General features: G+C 45.6%; 1 protein-coding gene across 2 annotated transcripts in view; it reads left to right on the top strand.

The window, feature by feature from the left end:
• The window catches only part of SPMIP3 (sperm microtubule inner protein 3), a 56,178-nt gene that overhangs the window by 22,086 nt on the left and 9,709 nt on the right, over positions 1–24,383 (top strand). For both annotated transcript variants that reach the window (XM_085609266.1, XM_085609267.1), the window contains 2 exons: positions 7,159–7,251; positions 8,931–9,097. In XM_085609266.1, coding sequence (XP_085465392.1) covers positions 7,159–7,251; positions 8,931–9,097 — 260 coding nt within the window. The remainder of the gene's footprint in view (positions 1–7,158; positions 7,252–8,930; positions 9,098–24,383) is intronic.

The raw sequence follows: 24,383 nt of genomic DNA, 5'->3' as shown, positions 1-24,383 counted from the left end.
ACATTGTTCAACATGTGCATGGCACCGCTCACCCACGTCGCCCGACTGCATGACCTCAACATCATCGCCTACGCCGACGACACCCAGCTGATCCTCTCTCTCACCAAGGACCCCCTCACCGCCAAAACCAACCTCCACAAAGAAATGAACGCCGTCGCGGAGTGGATGAAGAACAGCCGACTGAAGCTAAACTCGGACAAGACAGAAGTCCTCATCCTCAGCTCCACCCCCTCGGCCTAGGATGACTCCTGGTGGCCGACCGCACTGGGAACAGCTCCAACACCCACCGACCACGCACGCAACCTAGGGTTCATCCTCAACTCTACTCTCTCAATGACAAAGCAGGTCAACGCCGTCTCGTCCTCCTGCTTCAACACCCTACACATGCTCTGCAAGATCTACAGGTGGATCCCCACCGGAACAAGAAGAACGGTCACCCAGGCCCTCGTCAGCAGTAGGTTGGACTGCGGAAATGCCCTCTACGCAGGAGCCTCGGCCAAACTCCTGAAACGACTCCAACGCATTCAAAACGTCTCTGCTCGCCTGATTCTCGACACCCCTCACCGCAGCCACATCACACCCCACCAGAACCTGCACTGGCTCCCCGTCAACAAGAGGATCACCTTCAAGCTCCTCACCCACGCACACAAGGCACTCCACGATACCAGACCAGTATACCTCAACATACGACTCAGCTTCTACACCCCCAACTGCCAGCTCCGCTCCGCCGACCTCGCCCTCGCCACAGTCCCCCGCATCTGAAGAGCGACCTCCGGCGGCAGATCATTCTCCCACCTCGTCGCCAATACCTGGATCACCCTCCCCATCCTCCTACGGCAGATCAAGGACCTGCTAACCTTCAGAAGACTCCTCAAGACCTGGCTATTCGATAAGTAGCAGCATCCCCCCCCCAGCGCCTTGAGACCCTCGCGGGTAACTAGTGCGTTTTACAAATGTCCTGATTGATTGATTGATTGATTGGTAACCCTACCACCCACATTCAGCAGCTCAGTCGCTGATCAGATTCAGTCCGCATAGTAACTGCCCTGGTCCTGAAAATACAAATTCAGGGCATTTAATAGGTCTGGCTTATAGCTAAAAATACAGCCCAAACCTCACTGCTTTGTCAAACTTTGTTAAATACTGTACTTTACAAAGACACAAGTTCTTGCAGGTTTAAAACTCTTCTAATTGCTAGAGTGCTGCATATAGCCAGCTAATGAACCAGAGAAGTAAATTAAATCAAGTGGCAATATGCAGCAAAACTAGTTTCATTTCTAAGTGGGGAAATGAGAAAAACATCTTTTAGGTGGAAAACATCTCAACTGAAAAATCCATGTTATTGGGTAGGAATACACTTTATAGCTACTAATGTGTTATGAGCTTGTACAACAACACCATAACTGCTTTAGGAGCACTGACTTTGGTAAGGTGTGTGCAAAGCTTATATAGATAACATACATTATCTCACTTTATCCCTGTATTATGTCAATGATTCAACGTCTGGGGTTCAGCCATACTGCAATTCAAGTAGTATTTATTTCGTATTTATTTCGTGTTTCTATAAAAAAAACTGTAGGGTAATCACTGACCTGTTAAAGGTGAAAGATAGAAGAAAAGTTTCTGTGTGCTATAATTGAGGTCCTACAGTTCTGCTCTTTGTTAACGTAGTATAAGTAGCTATCCTTTCGGTACTTTGGCCAAACAAACGTTTTCTACACTACTACAAGTAGGTATGTGTAAGAGGTTCACCTAAGTGCAGTTTACAAATGTATAATGCACCAAAAATGGACACAAAGTGCTAAACCACAGAGTGAATGTGGAGCAAGATACTGCTCAGACACAGAAGAGGTCTTTTGTGGATGACCTGACACCCTTGTACTCCTCATTGTTGTCATTATGTACATGGAAGTCAGAGAAACAGCAAGGTACGGGTATGCTGACCTTGAAGCCAGGTCCGGACTGCTTGTTTCTCTCTAGTGGCCATTTCCCTGGTGGACTGGAGTCTTTGGAGGCTATATTTTAGGGTAGAGGGCCACTGCCCCCTTCTCGAACTTCCCCAGGTAAGTACAGCATGAACAGGAGGCTTCAGGAAAGAGGGAAAGAAAAGAGAAAGGAGAGATAGATAAGAGACCGAGGAGGGAAGGAGCAGGGCTGGTTTGAACATTTTTCCCAAGGCTGTTTTTGGCTTCCATTCTGGCCTTGCCTAAAGCTGCTTTGCCTAGTGTTAAAGAAGGTTGGTGTTCCTTGACTCATAGGAGACGATACTGTGCCCATAAGGTGTCTAGGTTTTAATTCATCCTGTGGTTTAGCATTTTTCCGTTACTTCAGGCCAGTGTGCGAAGTTGGGACTGCAACTCAATCTATGTTTTTTGCACACCAACACCTCCGCGGCCCAAATGCATTTTGAGCTGCAACTGATGTACAAAACAAACTGCAGCACAAAACGCCCTTTTTGGTAGTACTCACAGAGACTTCTTCAGTCATTCCTAGAGTCTGTGTGAATGGAGGAATGGAGGCCTGCAGGGGGCAGAAGGCCTCGGGATTGGAAAAATGCCATCTGAGTGCAGTCACTCTCCCTTAAGGAAAAGGCTACATTCAGAAAAAATAAATGTTATGTTGCAAGAGGACATCTCTGCTCTCTCCCTCCCAACCTCCGAAGCCCGGGCTTGGCACAGGGAGCCTCCACTTTGCAAATCGGTACTGCCTGCTATTACAGGTCAGTGCCTGATGAATGGTCCACAAATTTTTAGAGTGCTATCTGGCCTCTAAAAGGCTTACAGCCATATCGCACACACCCTGGCGGCCGGAGACTGCCCAAGAGAACAAATAAACGGGATGTGGCCAATCCCAGATAGTAGTTGACCTGTCCGTGTGAGTTCTTGCATGTATGGTGTTCGGCCTCAGCAGCTATGCCGCAAGCGAACGGATAAGCGGAAAGGTTTATGTGCACCCTAAAGAAAGCACTAAGGATAGGGATTGACCAATGAGATGACCTTAAAGAATGCCCCCATCAGTTTCTGAAGGCCTACAGGCAAACGCCACACTGCACCACAGGATGTGTCCCATTGAATCTTGTAATAATAAGGCTGCCCCACGAGATAGCATCCCCTCTAGTTTTCAATGGTGACCGCCCATCATGGGCACCAAGCTGATACAAAGGAATGGGAAGGGCCACCAGTGATCAGGCCAGCAGGGACTGTGGAGCCGTAGACCTGACCCTCCATATCAGGAATGTGGTCTGCATCAAAGATCCCATTTAACAACAAGCCCTGGCAAGTCGCCAAGATCCAGGGTACCATCGTCACCACTGCCCGACAGGGAGAAAGCATGATCCGAAACATGTCCTGGTTTAAGAGGTGCAGGTCGCTGAGAGTGCTGAACCGGGAGACCCGACGAAACAGCCTGAAGGACGCTAGGAGGGGGTCTCGTACAACCCAGACCAGCAGCATGAAGGCGTTCCCATAGGACGCATCCCTTAGACAGAGGACAGCCTGACAGGGCAATCTGACCAGAGGGAGTGTGATACTCCAAGGGGTGATTGGACGATGGCAGGGGCTGCACGCAAGGAGCTAGCCAGGGGCGAATACAGCCATACAACCTGAGACCCAACCCGGCTCGTAGTCTAGTCCTCAAAGAATATGTGTGGAGGCTAGGAAGTGCAAGCCCTGACAACCATGATTATTCATGATTCGTAAACTAACTTGAGGAGGGCTATAAAGTGACATCCGGCCTGTATGTGGCTTGCAGCCACATCGTACGCCCCCAGAGGCCGAGTACAGACCAATGGGATAATAAACGAGCTGTGAACTGTTCGCGGCCTCCCCTATATAGTAGTTGACCTGTCCTGCATGTATGGTAGGGGTGGGCGGAATTTGCGAAAGTGACTTTCGCAAATTATTGCGAAAATGTTAAAAATCTCCAGCAAACACGCGGAAATATCACGAAGATGCGGACGTTTTTTTCCCGCCCGTTCGCGGTATTTTCTGCGTGGTCACGGCTCGCCAACTTACCCATGCGGTTGCTCGCGGGCGCGGCCATCTTGTTTTCACTCTTCTCGTGATTTATGATCGCGAGAAGAAAGACGTGATCGCGCTACCAATGACATTACTGCGGGCACGAACTGTCGCGAGACAGCGCAAATGGCTACCAACAATCCAACATCTCGTGGAGAACGCGACCGGATCGGGAAAACTTGTCGGCGAACGCGGAGATTCAGGAAAGGCGATCGCGCGCGCGCGAGAATGTATTATTTTACAGCGCGAGCAAGAAACAAATTATCGCTAAGCTGCGGAATGCGGAAATTTTGACATTTTCGCGCTCTCCGCGGAACGCGAAAATGTCAAATTATCGCAATTTCCGCGAGCGGAACGGAAATTTAGCCCAGGCCCAATGTATGGTGCAGAATTCACGCAACTGGTTCCTGGCATTTCGAATCGAAAGGAAGAGGGAGGCACCCCTTTCATGGCGGCACGTCTTCCTTCCAAATCCCAATGTACACTTTGTGAGTCGGAAAGAAATTTCTGATTCCCAGAGTAATTCTCGCACATTCTGACTTAGGATTTTGCAATCACAAAGCCTGTGATTTTGCAAAAGCCATGCTTTGCGACCATGAAATCCCCTTTTTACCTAAGGCCAATTTAACTTAATGAGGAATAATTATCGCTTGCGATTCTTCACTCGTGCAGCACCTGAGAAGGAATGTTTCTCACACATGAATGGCTCCCTAAATGATCCTGGGATTTTTGTATATGCTTCTGTACAAATGTGGTTAAACCTGGCAATGTTAACTCGTCTGCCACCCTGCTTTGACTTGATCTGTTATTAGATGTATTCCACATAGAGGAAAATGATAGTCACTTTAGAAAGACACTGAAAATTAGCATTTTTTTCAGCAAGCTGTTTGCTAACTCTATCTGGGTTTACCTACATGCTGCTTGGTGATACATCTTTTTTGCTGTTTCTGATTTACTCTCTCCATGGTCCCATTTTTAGGTCTCGCCTGAGCCAGCGCTTTAGCGCTGCTCTCGCGAGAGCTTTTGTAAATGGGGGATTTGAAAGTGCAAACTAGTGCTTTTCAGGCCTCCAAATACAGTGCCTGTGCGCCGGGCGCGCGCACCATTTGGCAGCCTGCGTGATCATTTCGCGGCCGCTTTGATGTTCCCAGTGAGCCGCGCGGCCACTGAGAACATCAAAGCGGCTGCGAAAGTGCTCACCATATGCCAGCCTGAGGGCCTCTTTCCCCTACCCCCTCCCTTATCCCACTTCCTGCTTGTTATGTGATTGCAGTACTTTCATAGATGCTTTTGGCCTGAAGACTGCGATCTCTGGGGCTGCATTTGGCATTAAGCTGAAGGCTCCTGCAATGTAAATTACGAAAATAATCAGATTAGATAATCCTCCTGAAGTAGGTAAGTAGCAGCGATTTAAATCACAGCATTGCAATCCCAGCATTGCTGGCCCAGCCTTTCATCCATTTGAGGTCAATAAAATCTGTCCCGTTGATCTTAGTAACAATAACTCCTGCTATTTACGACAGTATAAGACAATAAATATGTGCTAGTGAAAACTTTATAGAAAAGCAGTTTATAATATTAGCATTCCCTTCATCACATCAGAAGCAGGTAGCGCTGCTAGATTCTTTCATAGTGATGGATATGCAAAGCATCTCATGGAGAGGTTGACATTTTGGAAAGCCACTGGCCGCGCTCTGGGTGCAAAGCCTCAGAGCTGAACAGGAACCAAAGAATGGAATGGTGACTAAGAAAACAGTCTCCATGCCGATGAAGTCAGCCTTATTAGACGTGCAAATTCGGAATGCAGATGTTTGGCCCTTGCACGTGCGCATTCCGTGGAAGCAGAAAGGCTGGATGTACTGTTCAGAACATGCGACACCATTGTACGCATGCGTCATGGGGCCAAAGGGCCCCAGCTGCATCCTACTTTGGGTCTGTGATCTGAACCGAGCACTGCCGTCACGTGTCAGTACTCAGAGGTTAGAGGCACAGTGACATTTTACATCAACTTTCTTCTAGGCCTGTGGGAAATTTGCATCATTTATGTAAATGAAATTGTAGGCAGCTTTCGTGTGCCAATAAAACACATGGCCACACGGGGGAGCCATATTTCCGCAAATGTCCTTGTTGCTAGGACAAAGGCAGATTCTAAACAGCATAACACCTTATAGCCTCTGACTCTTACATTACATGTTATTTATTCAGATACATTTTCGGGATCGTGATTATCTGCTAACCTACAATGATCATCACCTCTTGCCATCTTTGACTCTCACTCCTGATCTGTAGATCACGAGATGGAAGTGACAGGAACTCGTGTAACTCTGAAAAGTAGTTGAGTGAGCTCAAGACCAGACTGTCTCCATCCGGAGAGACAAGCCCTGGTCCTCTCGGGGTTTGACTGCTGCGCCTCACTCTTCCAAGATATGCAGGAGACCCCAGCACAAAACCCACACTATTCTGGCGCCACCAGTAGCCCCTCGGATTGTGGCACATACTCCTGTAATTATGTATCATGAAATAACTCTTGCCAGATAGAAAATAGGATAACGAGTCACCAAACCGACAAAACCGTATAACCAAGGAGACATCAGATCAACAATAACCATTATGCCCGAATTATGTCAACATTTTGTACATTTAACGAACATCCGAAAAACGTATTGACAATCCAGCTCAACTGGTCAAATGTAAGTCCCGGAAGTCCGGGCCCATGCCTTCTTTCCAGGTAGATTACTGATTGTGTAAACAAGTTCTATTGTGTTTGACTTTAGGTAAAAAGTGTTTTGTGGCTCTCCTACCTATCTAGCTTGGACCCAGCCTTCTACGAGAAATAGTTGACTACCCTATTCCAAGTGATGACAAGCATTGGCATAGCCAATAGGTCTCGCGTTTGGGACCTTATAAGTGTTTAACCATGTAATAGTTGCATAACTAAACAATTATAAGGTCCCAAAAGCGAGACCTATTGGCTATGCCAATGCTTGTTCTGTGTAGCTATCTATCAAAGTGCTTAGTGGTGGTTAATCAGCAGCATGTGAGGATTAAACAATAATATGACGAGTTGAGAGCAAGTATACCGTCATATAAATACATTGTAAAAATGGTTGCTTAAACATATATGTTGTGATGTGTTTTTCAGCGCGGCTCATCGTCAAGGGACAGATGCCCGGGGAACCTATCCCGGGGAGCTTGGGCGTGTACATGTGGCCCAACAATTGGAAGGAGAGATTCGGTAAACTGTGGTGCTTTGTTTTTGTTTTTACTGTCAGGCTTTAAGCTGAGGTTACAGGTCAGAAAATAGAGTTTTAAAGAGCTACAAAAATATAGGTCCCTTATTGTAAAGGTAAATATGTATAGATTAGTATAGATTTACTATTCTTAATTCCACAGATTTGTCCCTTGATGATATATTGTTTTATAGTAAGTCCATACTTACCTTTATATTCTTAATTTCATATATGTTTTTAAAAGTGATATTCTGGGTAAATTATTTTTTGGGCACAACATTTTTACAGTCGTGGTGGTGGGGCTCGGGTGGGGAGGATTTCGACAGACGACAACAAGGGAAATGTAATTATTTATTTTGTTTTCCCTCGAGGTCATCTGTTGAATTCCCCCCCCCCCCCCAACCCAGCCTCACCGCTCTTACCTGCATGGACCGCTCCTTAATTTTTATACTTGATATTCTGACCCACACCAGGTGACACATGCACATGTTTCATTGCAGGAGTCTCTACTGACTTCAATTTAATTGTGTGACAGTAAATGAGCCAGTCATGAGTCACACGCACCTTCCAAAGGTTGAAAGTCTAAATTTCCCTTTCATGTATGCATGTACCATCCATGACAGCACATGATCAAGCCGAGTACAATATAGCTGGTGCACCTCTAGAGCTATCATTCATACAGCACCTTCTGCCCTACCAATACATACATATAGAATCCTGCATTTCATGGTAATCCTTTACTGCACTATAATTTATCTGCAGCCAACCATTTCCATCTGTCAATATCGTTCTGGCCATGAAAGCTGAGGAGGACAAAATCCTCCAGTTGACATCTCGCCTCTCATGTACACAGTGGTTGTGTACCCCTCTCTGCCTATAACCAAGAATTTCAAGGTAATACTCATGCGCCCTGATACGATGAATGGTTACTGTGCCTATGATCCTCTTTAGACCCCTCTTTGTTTAGTGCTAATAACATCTCCGACATTCTGCTCCACACATTTATACATTACAGTTGATTCCTAACCACCTCTTTCCCGTAGACTTCCCAGTTTCTGTGTGCCTAAAATCTCTCTTCATTGTTTTAATTCTCTCCAGGGTATCAATCTCATTGAGACTTCTCAGAGGCACCTGGAGGCTATGAGAGGTTCTCCCTATCTCTAGAACATCAGACACTGATGAAGCTACACTTCATACTCTTCCAAAATACAACTTTTTTGAAAAACAGGATCACGGCCCATCCAACCAGTGCAAGCAAGGCAAAGAATTATTTTTGCTAGTAGAAATACAATTGGTGGAACGATCTCCTGTTGGATGCCTCTGCTGAAAGTGTAGGATAACAAGTGATCAAAAGACCAAGTTAAAATTGAACCATATATTTTCACTGTTCACCTGGAACAGACTGAGTTTTCATAGTTTAATAAGTAAATCTTTAGCTTTGTGGATCAGCTCAGTGCCTAGAATACTCATTCTGGAATGTTATGTTTAAAAATAGCAGAAACGTGAAATCTGACTTCTTTCAAATCACAATAGGGTATTTGTCCATGTATCTGGGGAAGAACATCTCATGTGATTTCTTGGCGAATTCAGATTTTCAGTTTTAGTTTGGTAAAAATGTACTATTATAGTGAATGGTTTTCAGTACCTACTTACATCATCACTTGTGCCTTATATTCGGTTTCAGGTTTCAACCATCACTTGAATATCAACAGCCAAAAATCAATTACCGGCATGACTTTGATCTTTTGACACTTCAGAGGTCCGTCAATAGTCCAGCATACAACAAAAGGGCAAATCCATACATGCAGACCACCTACAAAGAAGCATTTTCTCTTCCATGTTATGATTTTGGTAGGTGTACTGTTGATTTTGGTGCTCACTTTTATAAGCATTGCATAATGTAATAACAAATAAATGGTTAATTAAGTAACAATTCCAGTACTAAGGTGATGATTACGATGGAGGTCGGATGAGTGTCCGACCGCCATCGTTTTGGGATTGGGACCGCCCGACAAGTAGACAGCGGTCCCAACCACCGAATTATGATCCGACTGCAATATGGACAGTTCAGAAACATGCCTTTTTGCATCGAGGCTTGCGCTGTGGCCCGAAAAAGGGCTGCAGCATAAGACTTAATTCAAGAAGGCATGTTTAGAAACATCCCTGCACCGTGTGCCAGACACCATGGATGTAGCGGAGGCCTGGGGTATGGGGGCCCTGCTAGGTGACCCCAAAGTTGCTTTACGTCTGCCTTTTCAAGGCAGTCGGATCCCCAGACACCATGGATGTAGCGGAGGCCTGGGGTGTGGGGGCCCTGCTAGGTGACCCCAAAGTTGCTTTACGTCTGCCTTTTCAAGGCAGTCGGATCCCCATGAAAAGACAGAAGGAAAGGTACATTGTATTCCTGATGTTGGTGCCTGCACAGGCACTGCTGCCATTCAGGGATTACCTGTCCGACCGCCACCCCAACAGGATCTATGATCCTGTCGGAAGTGGCGGTCTTTACACCACCCACAGCCATCTGACCGCCGGCCTCGATATCCGGCAGTCGGGCCACGGCCCTGGATGTCGGGCAGACTGCCACCAACGGCCTGTCAGTGTTGATCCATACGATATCGTAATCGGGCCTAAAGTTCTGATTCATACAAGTACATTTATATTGATTACAGCTTGCCAAAAAAAAAGAAAGAGAAAATGTCAACTTTTAAAGAGAAAAAAAATCAAATACAAAGACATAAAAATAAAATGCTTGTTAATTAATGTTCAGTGTCGACCTCTGTTTTATGAACTGTATCTAGTAGGATTCTGCTATTGTCACATGATCTGACTAGTTTTTGAACAATTCTGTTTCCGACAATCGCTAATTTTCTAATTCTATCCCTCCTCTGTCCATTCTGATTCGTCAACTCAAAATGTGAGCTAGGTATTCGCACCATATTTGTTCCATCCTTGCCCCTAAGCTCATTCTTCTATATTAGCTTCTCTCCAATTCAACTGTGTTCCACGATTGTTGTATATTTTTTTTTAAAAAAAGAGGTGAATAACTCTGCTTCTATCTTTTACTTATTAGAGCAAACACGCTAAAGAATAAGAGATAGTCCTGCCATTTCCAGACTAGCGTGGAATTAGAAGGAATCTAAGTAGCACAGTTTTAGCTTTAATAACGACCCTTTCTCCCCTTGCCCATTGCAAAATATCTGTTATTTTGCCCAAAGAATCAGTCAGACTAGGATAATCAACATCCTGTGTTTTCACCTGTCTATTGACATTTGGCATCTTGTTACAGGAGGGGTTGGCCTTCAGGCATCGTATTCACTGGGGTATAATACAGATGAAATGTTGACTAATTAAGAGACCATCTTACATTCGCCCACTCAGTAAAGTATACAGTTTTATACATTGTAAGTGAAGTTCTTCTCAAGTAAGAATTATGCCTGCCTGTTTCTAGTTCTGTACCATCATCATCATCAATAGTCTACTCTTCTGATGGCTCTAATGTGCAATATCTATTCACCACCCGCTGTTTGCGGTTCAGGTCATAGGAACTATTTTTCCCCGGAAATATGCTAATGAAAGACTCCCTTTTGAAGAGTATCCAAAGCCGTAACCTGAGATATTGAAAAAATCTTTACATTGGTGCTCTATATTCTCTATGTAAGCCCCTCAAATTTCAACATTTGTCGGCAGCCAAGAGTTGACCAAGTTGATGTATATCTTGTGGCGTCCATCACTCAAACCGATCCCCCAGGCACCTCAACCAATCTAGTACAGGCTGTCAAGAACCTCTCCACCTGGATCATTGATTACGCTGACAGTGTCGCCCACAGCAAGATCACAAAGCCCAAGAGATCCCCAAACTGGCCAGCTGGTATACCTCAAAACTGAAAACTACTGAAAGCAAGTGCAAGCGTCTTGAAAAGGAAGTGGCCAACCAGCAAGGAGACCACAAAACTAGCCTCTTTCAAATCGTCCCCCAACCAATACAACCAACTCTTGAAAAAGATGAAAAGGAGTGCCCTCACCAACCACATTGAAGCCAGTTCGACCCATAGTAAAGAACTATTCAACATCGTCAGAGCGTTCTCAAACCCCTCAACCACCGAAAACATCATCACCCCTTCTCAGGAACTCTGCGACACCCTGGCGGATTTCTTCCACGACAAGATCTCCACCATCTACAAAAATTTCAGAACCCAACCCACCGCCACCAACATCCTCAGCCTCATTGCTCCCACAGATGTGTACCTCGACTACATACTGAACACCTGGAACATGCTAACCACAAAAAACACCACTGAAATCATGAACTTGGCAATTCAGGACCACCCTGTCCCCACCACATTTTCAAGCTAGGGAGCAAGTCGACCAGCAACCAACTCACCACCATCTTCAATGCGTCCATCAACACGGCCACTTTTCCCAAAGAATGGAAACAAGCAGAAGTCAAACCCTTTCTCAAGAAACCGTCTGCTAACCCCTGGAAACTCAAGAACTACTGTCCCATCTCTCGGCTCCCCTTTCCACCAAAGTCCTTGAAAAAGTCATCAACCACCAACTCACATAACACCTGGAGAACAACAATCTACTGGACATCTCCCAGTCAGGATTCCGCACCAACCACAGCACTCAAACTGCTCTGATCGCCATTACCGATGAAATCAAAGCCCTCCTTGACTGAGGAGAAACGGTGACCCTGATCTTCCTCGACCTCTCAGTAGCATTCGACACTGTATCCCACCACACCCTTATTAACAGACTGCACCACATTGGAATTCAAGGAGACACCCTCCTAGACAGCCACACACAATGGGAACTAGGGAGTCTCAAGGGTCCATCTCTGGCAGAATGGGAGGAAGGAGCTAGGCATAGCTTCAATTGCACCTGAATCGGTTGTGTCCTGTCCATACACAAAGGACTGCATACCCCCCTGTAGTTAGTCTGGAGCCAGAGCAGGAAAGGAGGGCACCTGGGGACTTCAAAGGCATGTCTTTAAAGTCTCTCCCACTTCAAAAGCATCGCTGGGTATAAGTACTGGAACTCAGACACCACCACTTTAGTACACTTCTGGACCTGTGGATACTCTGCCCGGAAGAAGGGCTGCTGTGCTGCTGAAAGGACTGCCACTCCACTGGACTGACACTATGAAGGAGCAGCTGCCTTGCTATGCTGACCTGATGCCTTCTGCTCTCATGCCTGGAGAGGGAGAACTGGACCTGGAACACATCTTGAACCCAGGAGCCCAGAGTAACTCAAATGGCTAGTCTGCTGGCCTCCTGCTCCGAGCCTCAGGGACACAACAGGATCCCCACAGTTCCTAGACATGTCTTCAGCGAGTTCCTAACCCCAAGGGCGTCACTATGGACCTTGGCTTTGGGCTCTTTGTGACAGCAAACTGGCCCGTTCACACCAGAACTGTGCTGCTCGCACCGGAAATAAGTGCAAGTCACCACAAGTTCCTCTCTTTGCACAGCAAGCATCGTCCGCCCACATGAATCATCAACGGGAGGCTCCAGCCCGACCGTCCACAATGCCTGGCCTTCTCTTCATGCCCTGCCAACCATCGCCAGCAATGTTCTCCTTGCGCCCGGCAAATTTCTTCCCCACGAACGGAACTCTAGGCACAAAATTTGAAGAGGTAAAACTTCACCGGGACTAATCTGTATCTGTATCTGACCTGCGCTCCATCGCAGTCAGCCTGAACTTTTGACTTTGACCCGGTCTAGTGTCACCAGATAGCCACGGTTGGCACTTTCTATTTCTAGGTGCTATTTTGTAGTTTATTCTTTAAAAATTCATAACTCCGGTTCTACTGATTGGATTTTTGTCATTTTCATCTTGTTTTATATATTACATTGTGCTCTATTTTCCTACCCTGGTGTGGGGTCTTTTTATGTGGTATTTTCACTGTTTTACTGTTTGAAGTGTTGCACAAATACTTTACACATTGCCTCTAAATTAAGCCTGACTGCTCTGTGCCAAGCTACCAGAGGGTGAGCACAGGTTCATTTAGGGTTTGCCTCTCCCTTACAGTGACTAGGATTGAGTTTGCTACTTGACCAGGGCGCATACCCCAGTCAAATAGTAATCCAATTTCTAACATTCACCATCTGCACAAGCCCCTGGAGCACTATGGCCATTCTTGGGAGGTTCCCGGCTGCGAAGAAGACATGGGCGTCTTCTCCCAGTTCCATGCTTCTGTTAGGTCCATGAAAAGAAGGAACCTCCCCTCGTGTGTGACTCAAACACTGACCGGGAACATCAGGGTGTAATTCAGGCCCATTTCATGGAGTCTTCCCTTCATGCTCATAAACAAAGCCTTGTGACTCTGCACAGCCAAAGTGCACTCCGGGAAAATAAGGCCTTGCTGTTGTCTACCTCATAGTGTCCAGCCTGCCAAGCCACACGCAGGATAATGTCTCTGTCCTGAAAGTGTAGCAGCTTGGTCATCCCTGGACGAGGCGTAGCCCCCAGCAGCGGTGCCCTCGTCGCTATCCAGTGCACCCTCTCCAACGAGAAGAAGGTGGGCTGACCGTGGAACGTCACTGTCTTCTTCAAACTCCCTTCCAAGTAAGTGAGCATATCCTGATGCAACACGCGATAAGGCGAGCCCACCACGCAGATATTGCTGCAGCGGACCTTGTCTACAGTGTCCTCAGCCCTGCCATTAAGGATTCTGATATGGTCTGATAGTTTGTACACTTGTTTTTGAAGATCGTTTTCACAGCTTCTTTTGAGCCTCCCAATGCATTTCCAACTCCAATGCAACCTCGTCTATCTTGGTGTCCAGAGACTTGCTGGAGGAGTTCACTGCTGCCAGGATCTGTGTGACTTGGTCTGCGCTGAGTGCAGTGGCCACCATTAGGTTAACCGATTTGTCCCCTACTTTCTGCCTGGCCCCCTCCATCATCCACTCCTTCACATTCAGGCAGGGCGCAGCAAGCAGCGTCAGCCTAATCGATCAGAGCTTTCCAATTGCATGGTCGGCAGCACAATGTCTCACCTCACCTCTTGTCTGTCGCTATTCCTCCACCGCGGTGTCCTGCATGGTACAGTTTGAGGGTAGGACCCCCACTGTAGTGCTGACCCCAGGCGGGCAGCGCTCTTGCCTGCTGGTCTCACCGAAGCAGCACAAGAAGCCACCCGGCCTCGAGAAGTCCGGACTGCAGCAGTGAAGTTCTCCATGTGGGTAAGGTCCTTGGCGTCTAGGCTCCTCGTGGGGTGAGGACTGGCCAAGGGAAGGAAGTCTCCCTGCTGGCACATGGGACAGGGCAGTGCCCTACCTGCAGTTTTTCATCTGCGACTTCCACCTCTTCTTCGGGGAGGTAGAAGGCCTCAGGTGCCTGCTGTGGCAGCCCGGTCCCACCCAGGAACACCGTGCGGTCCCCACTGCTCCTCTCAGCCTCATAGGCGCTGCAGCAGGCCTCACCAATTGGCTGCTGCATCTCCTGCTGCCACAGGCTCTCACTGCCTTGGTCCAGGCCAGGGAGCAGCCTTCCCCCACATGCCCACCAGAATCACAATCAATGCCGGCTAGGACCTGGTTTTAACAGTAGGTGCAGGAGAAGAGTGGCAGCCCGGCAAAGCTTCTTAAGTCACACCACCATCTTCCACACCTTGACCATGCCATGGCAAACATCATCTTGATCATTACTTATACTACATTTTTGCTCTATTGTAGAACTGACAAATGCAATTACCTTTGTTTGAATCCTGCACATTGGCCCAATTACAGAATTGGCACCTCAAAAGTCCAAACCATCCCTTGGAACTCAAAAACGGTGACCTCTCTTCAACTTCAATCAAACACTATCCAAATTGTCAAGGAGGGTTGTTGTGCCTTTGCGGCTCTTTTATTTTAAATAGGACCCTCTTAAAGAGACATCTGACACCTTTAACATGTACGTGAAGTACACGGTGACCATGATGAGAGTGTTGTGCAGTTCCCACTAATCCATAAGACCTGCACGTTTGTTGGACAACATAAACTTTGGGTGAGGTGACTAGACAGATTCTGAGGACCCCCGCAGGATATGTTGGCCTAGAGACCAGCTAGCTCACAGTGCCACCACAAGTTCCCCGAACTCTACCAGGGAGCGAATGGTTTCTGGCAACCACTGAACATGACATCCCTGTCCCCTCAGGGATCATGAAAGCAGATCAGAACCTTTTGCTCAGTCACTCATGCTTACTTGTGCTCAGAGAAATATACAGAGAATACACAGTGGTACCTTTTCAATATATTTAATGAACCAATGTTATTCTTGGGTAAAATATATGTGCTGCGATAATTAGTAAACAGAAGAAGATGAAAGTGATTACAAGCACCAAAAGTGTAAATAGTAGATTCAGTTCTACCATGGTGCTAAAACAGTGTGTGTATATGCAAGCATATAGACAAGCCAGTAATCAGGTGTGCTCCTACTATGCAAACCCTACTCTGAGTGTACCTAGAGTGTGTGTAGGTGTGAAGTCAAGAATCCCCCCAAGGGACGATCCAACCCCATTACCTGGCGGGAGAGAATGAAGGACCCCGTCTTGGTCACGAACCGGACACCCCTCACGAGATGTCAGACCACTGTGTGGTGAAGTCTCAGCATGCAGGGACCCTTGGTGTCAGCTGAAGTGCCTCCTCTGCTGATCATATGGGATGCTCTTTATTTATAATAGAAAGCAGCCTTGTGATGTGCGTATAGATTAGCAATGTTATAAATATGTAGATAGCCTTGTTGCCCTGTAGACGAAGATAGAAACAACATTTGTACATAGTGCGTAGAAGGGCCTTGTTGTTCGAGGCATTGTGATAATGTTGTGCGAAACTAGATGTGTAAACAAAGTAGTTTCCAGGAAACTAATCCAATATTGTTGTGCACACAAATAAGTGAAAAAGGTCACGGCATAAATATTTAATGTGAAAAATAGGACAATGTACGAAATGAGCAGCTACATGGGCCTAGCCCGGGCACATAACAGGAGGAGTCACCCTTTCTTTGGGCTATTATGAAGGAAACAAGAGAGATTTTCTCTGCATCGACTCCTTGACAATAAAATATGTTAAAGATGTGGACTAGGGCATAAGCCCCCTCATGTATAATTTAGCCACGACCAGAGCTACAGTAGGAGTGCCACCTGCCTGAGGGGCTTCAAAGTGTATTAGTGAGGAAGCCATTGTCCCCAGACAGTTCAATGCATACACTTCTAAATGTGTATAAGGCAGTCTGTACTTTCTGATGGGACCCCGACCACACCTATATATTCAGGCAGATCCCTGCCGTATTACTAGAATGCTGTTCAGCATTGATGATGCTGACCAGTATTGTAGCGAGTAGATTGAAGAGGTTCGCTGACAGAAGGATATATGTAATTTCAGACAAGAAGGATTATTTTGTTTGGTGGGAGTGGTTGGCCAGAAATGAGGACAAATGGTTCGGCAGCATCCTACCAGTGCCAACAGTTTAAACTTAGGATCTGGAGAACTATTTTATGATCTAAGGTGACACATTCAGTTAGCAGACGCCCCGTCAATTCCATTTACCAGCCACACATAAGAGGTGCCCCTTCACCACCACTCAAGCAGCTTGAGAAACAAAATGGCTGGAAGCAAAAGGAATGGGCCTTTCCATCCCTCATATTTTCATTTGAACATTACTAGTGGATTAGCCACTGTTCCCTATAAACACACTACCGTGCCATGCAGCCTAGAACTGTGACATACCTCAGGAACTTACCAGTGCCAAATTTCTGGAAATGGTTGCAGGTGGCAGACCTCAGCATGCATTTTTAGGGACAGAGACATCTTCATCATCAGACTTCGACCCAGAGCAAGAGAAAGAAAGGCAGAAAATTGAGAAACGAGGAAGTGAAATATAGGATAGCTGAGAAAGAGGGAAAGAAGCAGGGATGAAAAAGAACCTGCAGCCGAGAAACAAAGCTACTGGCAGTGTAGGTGGTGGAAGAAAAAGAAATCAGGTGGAATCAGGACTACCCAGCCTTGGTATTCAGAAAGCTCTGTATTTAGCAACCCCAGTGATAGGCTTCTAAGAAAAACCATGTGCTACTATACTTATATTTACTATAACAAATTGAGTACTACACACAGCCATCATTCTTACATTAATACTGTTAGAAATGTGTCAAGGGTCCTACACCTTTCAAACGTTCTTCTTCTTGTTAAAAAAACTCCTCTCAGTTATTGTCATAGAACCTACTGTGAGCAAGGAAGTACCCCCCCCCCCCATGAGCAAATGTGCCGGTGATTGAGATGAGACCTCATTATCCAACTCAATGACACTGTTCCCTATACCTGAGTCACCTGCTGCAAACGTCTCAGCAACACAGCCAATAGAACTAAGGTGGTCACAGCACTTTCCAATTGCATCAGATATGGTGGGCAGAAGTCTCCTAAGAATCATTAATGAGCCAAGCATAAATGATCCAAGCGGAAATGCCACAAACCTCCCTTCAAGAAGTTGATAGTCCCTCATTAAAATGCACAATCATTCCCAGTAGCCATCTTGTAAGGATTTTCATATGGTATAGGAAAAAAATGTTACAGTGAGTGCGTATCCGTGGCAGCCATCAATTGTGGAGAGGACGTGGCCTAACTACTTGGACGATCGACCTTGAAGCTGGAGACCATCACACCCTGTGATTCTGGGCAAATCACTTAATCTCCCAGTGCTTAACAAAAAATGAATGTGTCAGTCTGTAACACAACTGGTACTCATTTTAAGTGCTCTGATACGTTAGGGTCTAGTTCACGCTATATAAAACTTTCCCCTCACCCCCAAAAATATAAACATTGGCAAAACCAATTCATCAACTCCTGATATCAAAGGAAAAACCTAGTGCCTTTGCCAATGGTTGTTAGATACATTACCGCCTTTGTCCAGGTGACCCTGCACTTGGATATTGCGTGGGATCTTATTTTCGAGCAGCCGCATGTGCATGCCAGAGCGAGCTGCCTGTTTGTGGCATGGCTGCCCTCTTTCCATAAAACTTCAGGATGCTTGGAGGAGCAGAAACTCAATATATAAACTCAACATTCAACATATTTATTCAAACGGTACTTTGGCTATACTGTACATCTTGGTAAAGATATAGATAAATAAAAAAGTGGTGGTCGTTATTTTGCCTTACGCCACTGGCCGGGCAGCATTGAGTTTAGGGGTCTCTTGAGTGATGAGAACGTATCTTCATGGTTCTGACCCCATAATGGCAGGGTCGCATTGGTAAGGCGGGCACTTGGGCAATGGCCGAGGGGCCAGCATCAGAGTTCCAGCTGTGGGCTGCTTTTTTGGGCAGCCTGGGGGAGCGAGCTGGGCGGTCTCCGTGTTGTTCGGGGGCCGCCAGAGGCCCAGTGGGTGCCTGAGTGGCCTTTCTGGAGGCAGAAGGACGTCCATTACCTCCCTTTTATTAACGGGCAGAGGTGTCGCCTACCCTTTCTCTCACTGGGCCCGCCCATTAATGTATGTAGAGTGAGCTGGGGCAGGGGGCCTGAGCAGAAGTGGCCTCACTTGTTTTCAGGTGTGTTTCAGCGAGAAACATCCATTACAACACGGTCATTACAATGCACTGCCTTTACAACGCAGTTGTTACAACGTGACTGCATTTACATCGCATGCCATTACAACGCAGACCTTACAACGCATGTCACTACAACGCATGCCATCACAACACATACCATTACAACGCATGCCATTACAACGCATGCCATTACAAAGCATTATAAGGTAAGTAATGGAGTGAGAATAGTAAATTTGACCCCTACACTATCCAACACTTACCCTACTGTTACCCTAAAAGTATTATGCCTTGTAATGTTATGTGTTATAATGGTATGCGTTGTAATGGAATGCGTTGTAATGGTAGTTTCTAAAAATGCGTTGTAATGCCATACGTTGTAAAATGTAATGGTAGTTGCGATTTAAAAATCTTGTTGTAAAAGCATGCATTGTAATTGTTTGCGTTGTAACGTCATACATCCGTTTCACCAGTATGAACTAATCTGTGCATTTTTTTTATTTAAGTAAGGTTAAGAAAACATGCCTCTGTCATAGTCCCCCCCCCCCCACCCCCTTCTTTTTATAAAACTTTGCCAAAGCAGTGTTTTGCGGAAAAAGCAATATGCAAATGTGAGCCACTTTTTATTTAGCGTGCCCGGACGGATTTTTAATCCCAATCCAACCCTGCATAAAGGTGACCTTTTATTCCAGTTATTTTGTTATTTTGTTTTAGATGGGGAATTGTGCCTTTGAGGAATAGCGGTGCCCGGAAAAGACTCCATAAATCAGTTACATGAGGTTATTGTTTGTAACAACACCGTGATGAAATGACTGAAATGTGTTGTGACACTTAGCGCAGCGCATGAATGATCACAGAAGGGATGATGACTAGAACGTTTCACTGGAATGGATGAATTCCAAATCTGAAGTAATTAACTGCGCGAAAAGAAGAATACATTTAAAAACACAAAAAACGCGTATAATTTTATTTTTTTTGAGCATCGGGAGTTGTCCCAGGGTAAGTGGCGGGTTTTTCTCAAAATAGTCTGTTTGTCAAAAGTATTCTTGATTTTTCTGGGATGTTCACGGTACTTTCCCTTGTATATTTATCCTGGTCCTCTGCTATGTAAAACGTTATGCGTTTAGATGAGAGCTTTAAGGTATAGGAGCAGATGTAGAAACCGACAAGTCCCAAGACGTGGTTGCAAAGTGCGGGCTGAATTTCTACAACCCGTCTTTAATTTAGGATGGTGGCCTGCAACAAACAGCAAACCACCATCTCTGTGTTCACATTTCAAAAAAGAAAAAGTTCTTTTTAATCCCCTTGTGCTTCCTAAAGGTTCCCAAATGTCTCCTCAATCTCTGCCTGCACCCTCACCAAGGCCAGTCAACACAGTTCCCAAAATGGAAGCTGTCCCCGTTACCACCTCTTTTGTAGAGCCAATAGCATTTCAATACTTTGTGATTGAAAATAGTGTTGCAAACCATTGATACATCTCACTGCAAATCGCAAATAGGGTTGGGGGGTACCCCTTTCATGCCCCCTTCCACTTGTAATTCAAAATGAGTCAATAAACCCATTTTTAATTTGGAAAGCCTGTAAGAGTCACAAAAAGTGCCTACCTAATACATGGCAAAACACCATTTTGTGGTTGCAAACCCCGTGATTTTGTGAATTGCATGGCTCATGGACGAAAAACGGTGTTGTTCATCTGAGCCTATGTTCTGTATTCTACAATCGCAGCGCACTCTGCCAGTGTGACATAATTTGAAGCGACCTATCTTTTAATGCCCCAGCACACCCAATGAGCATGTGGACACATTGCACACAAACACATAAACACGCCTGGATATTCTCTCTGCTTGCAGAAGCTATGGCAAAAACACCGGAAAATACACGCTTTCTCCAAACATTAGTAGACTGGAGCAAGACAATTAAATCATCCCATTATGGAATATTTGGGGTATTTCTAGGCCCCCCACCGATTTTGATGAGAAGCGTTGAGATATAGCTACTTCTGGGAGGCACTAGAAATATAAGGAAACTAAAAGGGTTAGTTCAAACATCTATAGCAATAACGCTCACAGAAGGCGAATCAAACTTGTCGCTTGTGACAATCAGGCGATCTAATCAGACCATACTGCCACAGGATATTTATCTTATCCAGTGCTTAATTTGTGAAACAAAGAGTGCCGGTGTTCGAAGGTCTGCTCAGATGTTGGCAACCGGTGCAAATAAACGCTGGCCCGCCATATACCAAGACTGGTAGTCGGATGTATGACTAAACAACTACTTTCTAAACCACGACTTCCTCAACCACGAAAGCTAAACAACTAGCAATGCTAAACCACTACTTTTTTAACAATGACTTCCTAAACCACGATAGTGCATTTACGGTATTCCCAGTTTGCACTGTAAACATGACGTTTATTTTTTATACTATGTTTGAATGCTATAATAAATTATTAGATAGAGGTGTCAATTTAAGCGGAACCACAGTGCCTAGTCTGATAAAGTTTACTTGAAATGTACAATTAAACACACTTTTGTGATGTAAAAGAGTTCCTACCCGTCCGGAGTCTGGAACCCGAATGGTGTCTCACATGGATTCCCCATATAACCATAGTAAAATGCATGGCGTTTGAGATATCCGTGCAAACAAGGAATTCCCCATTATGTATTGTAATAATATTGTACTTAACCCCTTCGATGCGCATGACGGAGCAGTTCCGTCATGCGCATCGGTTGCGCTGTGCGTATGACGGAACCGCTCTGTCATGGCCCCGCCCGCGCATGGAACCTTCAGCACAGCGCGGTAATCCGCGCCGCGCTGAAGGGGTTAAATGTTAGGTGTTTATAAACAATAGTATATTTTCTTTTATAGAAATGTCCACAAGGTGGAACCAGTGTTCCAAATTTCCTCAAGTGCTCTCGCAAGATGCATTAAAGCATCACTAGTGTGTTGCGAAAACGCACCTGCCCCTATGGAGCCCGGAACCCGAATAGTGCCTCATATAGATTCCCCATAAAACTATGATGGAATACATTATGTTTGAATAGTCCATACGGTCATAATCAATAACCGTCTATTTTCCTTGAAAAGTGGAGAGGGAGTGTTGAGAAGAATATAGCGAAAAAAATGGGTAATAGGCTCTGCACTTACCGTGTTAGTCGCCTGTTGCAGCTGACATGGCCGGCGTCTATCCGTGTAGGGTTTCACGCCATCACCAATTGTATCCCATTAACGTGCGCCATCACGGCGTTCCGGGGTCATGGAATGTCCCTTAAAGTCACATCGCCGAGATAAAAAATACATAATCTTTATGTACACATTGTCCATTTATTTTCTTATTTGTCCTTTCTCTCTCGTGTCCTTATGGCACTCCGGTTAAATTATAGTTTATTTTGAAGTGTGTCATAATATCCCCATATCCTTGGAAATGACGTGGTTGAAAAACATGTGTTTCACTTAAGACCCGTGATGTCGTCCAAAGCTCGAATGTAAGGGTGACGTGAGCAGTGGGGGGAGAGGGCGGAGATTAATGTCCGGGGGAGGTGTGGGGCGGCCAAGTCCTGGTTTAGGACTTCGTTGTTCAGGACTTCGTTGATCAGGATTTGTCGTTGTTGGGACTTTGTTGTTCAGGTAAGTCGTAATTTAAACGATCGTTGTTTAGGATGTTTCCCCTGGTAGTCTTTAATCCATTTTCAAACACTCCCTGCCCTTTTCCCTTGCACTTCAAGGTTCCTGCTTTCCGTTTGTGACAGTTTTGCCGCCTTTTTTCTTCCTCCGTCTTTCCGTTCTGTGTGTTTTAACTCTATGCACTTAGTAAACATCTGTTTGGAGAAAAAATAAGCGCCAGTCCCCAAAAATACGTGCGGGTGCCCCCACTGGCAACCACAAGCTCAAATTAAGCATTGTCTTATACTGCTTCAGTGCCTCCTCACTGTATATTTGAACATACATTCGGGCTCCTGAGGAATGCAAGCAGATGTAATTGTGATCAAAACTCAATGTACCCCCTCTACGGATTTGGAGAACAAAATTCCATGAGTAATTAATCTTCAAATTAATTTGTTACACTTATAGCACTCGTTTTGCAGAAGTACGAAGGCTTCACATCGTCTGATTGGACATGGTACAACAAAATAAATCTGAACATGTCAGAAAAGAAGTCTAGCATGTTTTTTCATAAGATCTAGTTATTGCTTCCATTTGGGGATGTCAGTTACTTAAGCTTGTTTGTTTGCAACTCCTACGGCTTGGATTGTTTTTCCCAAGTCGGGTAGGAATGAAACCTATTCTGTTCCCACGGTAGAGCGGGTAGTTGCAGTGTCAATCAAGAAAGTGTCATTGTGACCATCTACATTATCATCAACATATGATCCACTCTGGTCTACCTCTAAGACTGCGCCAAGCGTACAGGCTTCCTCCCCCCTCAGGCATTGCAATAGGGATGGATCTGTATTGTAATCATTGGAAGTCTCCAACATTGGGAAATTCTGAGACTTATTCTGATTTGTATTCATGTCCTTATGCGGATGAAACCTACGGTTACCTCCAGCTTGCTGTGGCATCGGAGGTTGCGGTACCTGTATCACAGGACCTTGGGAACAAGAAATATTTTAGATCTTGGTATGGGCAGATTGTGAGGCTGTACAAAATTTCCCTGAAACTGAACCATGCCCCCATTCTGTTCCTGATTAGTGGGATTTTAATGTCATTCTCGCTTCTAATGCGCCACCCTATGACAATTGTGATATGGGTTAGTGTTTTTCAAAGTTGCAATATCAAAAACCAGCGAGGAGGGGGTATAGCTATCATACATAAGAGCAACATCTCTGTGACGGAAACTGATGCCCCCAAATATAACTCTTTCAAATGTCTTACTGCCACCATTAACTTGAGTGACAACAGAACATTACTCTGCCATCTCCTCTACCATCTGCCAGGAAACACTTCCTCTTTCGGAGAACACCTCTCCGACCTGATAACTTAATGCTCACTCCGCGACTCCAACAACATAATTCTAGGCGACCTCAATCTACGCTGGAATGAGGAAAATAACACGCTAATCAAAACCTTAAATGATCTCCTAAGCAACAATAACCTCACCCAACACTGCACAGAGAAAACCCACAACAGAGGTTCAATCCTCGATGCCATTATTGCTCAAGCAGATATAGTCTCCATCGTCCACACCTTGCCTGTTGACTGGTCTGATCACCATATCATTCTGTTCCACTTGAACCAAACGATACAATGCCAGCCCCGAACGCAGAACACCCCCCCTCCCCCCCCCCCCCCCGCTGGGCGAGAAACCTAAGTCAGATTCCCCTGGCAGACCTGGAGGAAAGGGTAAGCTCCCTCCTCCCCATCCACTCTGGTGAGCTCTCAAACAACAAAACCCACCTCCCACTACAACACCACTATGACTTCCATTATGGACCAAATAGCCCCCCTGAAACTAAAAAGGGTCAGGAACATACCATCTAGATCATGGTTCAACACAGACTTAAACTCCGAAATAAGAGAACTAAGAGCAGCAGAAAGACTCTGGCGAGACAACCCATCCACATTCCTAAGAGCTAGACTCAAATCAGCACAAGAGAAATACAAAAACACATAAAGAATGAG

Source organism: Triturus cristatus, chromosome 6 (genome assembly GCF_964204655.1).
Source record: "Triturus cristatus chromosome 6, aTriCri1.1, whole genome shotgun sequence".
Classification (NCBI taxonomy): Eukaryota; Metazoa; Chordata; class Amphibia; order Caudata; family Salamandridae; genus Triturus; species Triturus cristatus.
This window is presented reverse-complemented; position numbering and strand designations above follow the sequence as displayed.